Below are 4,270 nucleotides of genomic sequence, written 5' to 3' on the forward strand. Positions count from 1 at the left end.
AAGAAGACAAAGACTGAGCTGGTCAAGTCATATTGTATGACTTGACCCACTTTCAAAAGTCATCCTTCAAGGTACACGGGAGGAAGCACGAAGAAAGGGTCGTCCAAAGAAAAGAAGGCTGGACAATGTGAAAAAGATGGACTGACCTATCTCTTGATATCCTGTTAAACACAGCTGCTGCCCGGGAAAAGCGGAAGGAATTGATTATGCAAACTGTCACACACCTCAATATAGTATGTCAAAGATCTGATGAAGATGATACTAATGTAAGAAATTTCTGCAGATATATCGATTGTATGTAGATGGACGTATCAAGATGACGAATCTATTCTTATTTCTGTGTCTCTTGTCTTATCTTAATAACATTACAGGTAATCCTCAAAACAAATCGCAAAGTTCTCTGCTATTTCAGGACAAAACTGACCTTGACCCTGTCGGCTGCAATGAACAGACGATGTTGACAGAGGTCAGCGGGTCAAAGTTGTCGTGCGCTATGTCTTGCATGTTCATTGAAGCGTGCGTGCTTTTCTCATATGTCAGTGGCTCCAATACCTGCTCACTGTGTCACGGTGACATGATACAGAATCTGACTTACAACGCATGGAAAACCTTCACCTGGGCATTCGTCATTCTAGAGAATTATCAGCCATCAACCATCAGCACATTTTACTCACAATCAAAATTTATCCATGGCAGTCTTTCACTCGGCACCATAGTAAGTGTTTTGATTTATCATATGAATAACTTTAAGTTTATTTACATTGAATAAGTCAAGGCAGTGGCGTAGCTAGTGTGGGGGAGGGAGGATCCTAATTTAAAAATCTCCCCGGACCCCTTACTTGAGGGCACCCCAAATGAGTGTCCAAAATTTGGTTTTTACCCTAGATATTACGGCATTATCTTATGTCATGGTGTCGAATGTCAAATTGCAGGGGTCCCTAAAGAGGTTTAGCCCCCCCCCCCCCCCCCCCCGGGCTTTCAACAAAACCTTAGCTACACAACTCAGTCAAGGAGAGATTTTTTTTAAATAATTCTTACAAGATAATAAAGAAATGTTTTTGTTTATTTATTATTTTTACAATACCTCTATTCAAATCTCTCCTTCGTGGAACCTGGATCCAGGAACCTGGACCCAGCAGGAACATGGACACCTGATCTCAAAAACGGCTCTAACGATTTGTATTATAAATTCAACAGTTCATGTAAATCACTGAGACAAGAATGACTAGTTTGTTGGCCACACCGGAAAAACTCTAGTTTGACTGTTATATTTTTCCCAAGTAAAAAATAAATAAATTTGGCTTGACTAGACTTAGAAACAAACAAACATGGCTTAGTCAGCCTTAGTGTATCGAAATAAACAGAGTAAATTTAATTTCGTTTCAATTAAATTTAAAGTATATCTAAGAAAGTAAAATTCCCCTTTCACCTTGTGGTCTATAGGGCAGATGATGTAAAGGTCACCTGCTTCTGTGGCCTACGGTTAATTAACGAGGGTGTCTTGTGGCCAGCACAACGACCAACGGCCTTTACGTTTCCCCAACGTACCCATTAGAGCTGCGTGGACTCAGAGGCGCATAAGATCCTGAAGTTAAAAATCCCAGTCTTCACCAGGATTCGAACCCCGGACCCCGGTTCGGTAGCCCAGCGCTTTACCGCTCAGCCACCGCGCCTCCAAAATTGTATCTAAGCCTTACTTATATGTTTGTTACGTCAATGTAATATATATTACATCTAGTTTCTAGATCTAGAAGAGGATCTAGATGCAGACTAGATCTTAAGAGATCTAAATTAGAAGTCTAGTATTAGATGTAGATGTCCATAAATGATAATAACAATAAGGCTTGTCTTCGAGTTCTAAGATTAATAAGGAATGCAGTATTCCCAGTAGCTACGCATCCCCAACTGTGACCTACATATTTTGCCACAACCAGTACAGGCATAACCATCGAAATATCAATTAATAATCGCTAAAAGTACGAAGTTTCGCTGGCTCAAATGTTAAATGCCAAACTTCACGCATCTGACTGTGTAAAAAATTTCGGATTCGATACTATGATTGTGACCATACATTTAAAAAAAAAATTTTATATCATAACTTTTTTTTTAAAGTTATTTAATGGAGGTATAGTATTTCTAATTGTTTTGCTTGTTTATTATCTTATATTATTTTGTATTATCTTATTTCTAAAACCTATTAACTACAAGTCAACAAAGTCATGTTAATTAATGCTAAGAACCAATGAAGTTGTATTGTAACATTTTTACTCGAAATTATATTTTAGTTCTCCCTTTCAGACATTGCGATCTCTGGGGCAGATGATGTCAATGTGATCTGTTTATGTGGACCAATGTTAAATAGGGTGTTATGTGACCAGCACAGCTACTAACCACCTTAGCTTTCCCCCTACTAATGTAAGGCTAGTTGGACTCAGAGGGCCATAAAGATTATGTAATAAATAATCCCAGTCTCCACCAGGATTCGAACCTGGGAACCTTCGGTCTGGAAGCTGAGCACTTTACCACTTAGCCACCGCCTCTCCGAAACTATTATTTCACCTTCACCTATCCTTTAGTCTGTTGGACCGTTGGGGCACCACACAAGATTTGTCGACCGTCTTTCTCCATTTCTCTCAACCTATTGCCTTGGATGGAACCTCTTTCAATGGCAGGACCCGTCCATTCTTTTATGTTGTCCTCCCATCGCTTTCTCTGTCTGCCTCTTCTGCTTTTTCCTGGTACTGTTCCCTGAAGGAAGGTCTTTGCGATACGATTAAGCCTTCCCATCGCTTTCTCTGTTTGCCTCTTCTGCTTTTTCCTGGTACTGTTCCCTGAAGGAAGGTCTTTGCGATACGATTAAGCCTTCCCATCGCTTTCTCTGTCTGCAGATAATAATTTATGTATATCAAATTTCATTTTGTTTCAGATACACCTCTGCATTTACCTTTTTCCAAATAAGCCACCATATTTCTCGATTGACCTTAAGGAGAATGAGACCACTGGAGATTACCCGTTGTCATTATTAGTTAACCATGGCCAAATCTCTTTGTATTCCGTCAAGGGGTCAGTGATGACCAATTCCACCTATGTCCACTTGGGATCTGGCTCACTTTTAGCGGGAACTACACATGTGGTTGATATCCTGGTTACAGCTGAAGGATTTCGAGTTTACATGGACAGAACTTACTGCTGTTTGTACAGACATCTGATGCCGTATAAGGTAGCAAAATATTTGTGGATCCATGGATATATCCAAGTTATGGAACTCACGCTTTGAAACAGATTTTCTCTCAATGGATTGTCGCCCTAAAAATTATTTTCTTATTGTGTTAGGTTTATTGCTAAGTACAAGTGTAGGTCATATTTAGTTATGTACAGGCTACAAAAGTAGGTCACGTTGATTTACGAATGTAAATATAGGTAAGTTTTTTTTTAAGAATACAAATGTAGGTCATGTTTAGTATAAAATACAAAAGTAGGTCATGTTTACTTTACAAAACCAAAAATGTAGGTCATGTTTACTTTACGAATACTAATGTAGGCTATAATTAATGAAGGATACAAATGTAGGTCATGTCTTTTTTATGATCACATAAGTAGGTCATGTTTTAGTTAATACATGTAAATGCTGTTTAATTTTTTATACATACACACATTATTTATTAATTCTAAATTGTGTTAAGCTAGTTTATAAATACATATATATGCCTAGTATAGCTGGGTAGTCTATTATAGTTTAACTAACACAATATATAAGACTAAAGAAATGTTTTAAAAATGGTTTATTCTGTATACATAAAAACAATGAATACGAAATTTGTTGAAATATATATTTATAAACCACTTTTCAGTTTTTGAGCTATAAAGGAGAAAGGCGGACTGACAGACGAAAGAACAGACTAACGACACAAAACTATTAGCATCTTATTCTGCATTTGGGGGCCGCTAAGAGATGTGCAAGCATCATTCTGTTTGGTGGCCTATAATTAGTATTGCAGAAAAAAGAATTGCAATAAAATTATTTATGAAATCATAAGATGGTAAATATTGCTATGGATCTCGTAAATAGAAAAGATAGTGAAAATCCGACATCATAATAATTTAGACCAGTGATGCCCAAAATACGGCCCGCGGGCCAGATCCGGCTCGCGAAGTTGTTCCATCCGGCCCGCCGAAACGTCGGCGCAAGGTGTAAAAAATCCCCTATCTCCTTTTTTTTTAAAAAAAAGGTTGAAAATGTATCTAAATTAGGGCCCTCATTTTAAATCAA

The 4,270-nt window shown here is 37.9% G+C and overlaps 1 protein-coding gene across 1 annotated transcript; it reads left to right on the forward strand.

Annotated features, from left to right (window-relative positions):
- The first annotated feature begins 360 nt into the window (after window positions 1-360).
- Window positions 361-3,636, forward strand: LOC106053230 (uncharacterized). Its single transcript, XM_013208755.2, has 2 exons — window positions 361-715; window positions 2,927-3,636. The coding sequence occupies exons 1-2, from the start codon at window positions 455-457 to the stop codon at window positions 3,275-3,277; spliced, it is 612 nt and encodes a 203-aa protein (XP_013064209.2). The 5' UTR covers window positions 361-454; the 3' UTR covers window positions 3,278-3,636.
- Window positions 3,637-4,270: the final 634 nt, after the last annotated feature.

Source organism: Biomphalaria glabrata, chromosome 15, assembly GCF_947242115.1.
Source record: "Biomphalaria glabrata chromosome 15, xgBioGlab47.1, whole genome shotgun sequence".
NCBI classification, from domain to species: domain Eukaryota; kingdom Metazoa; phylum Mollusca; class Gastropoda; family Planorbidae; genus Biomphalaria; species Biomphalaria glabrata.

Excerpts from the sequence above, each read along its gene's own strand:
- LOC106053230 (XM_013208755.2), top strand. The coding sequence starts at position 455 with ATGTTGACAGAGGTCAGCGGGTCAAAGTTGTCGTGCGCTATGTCTTGC. Across the intron at positions 716-2,926 it reads GTCTTTCACTCGGCACCATA|ATACACCTCTGCATTTACCT; the intron begins GTAAGTGTTTTG and ends ATTTTGTTTCAG.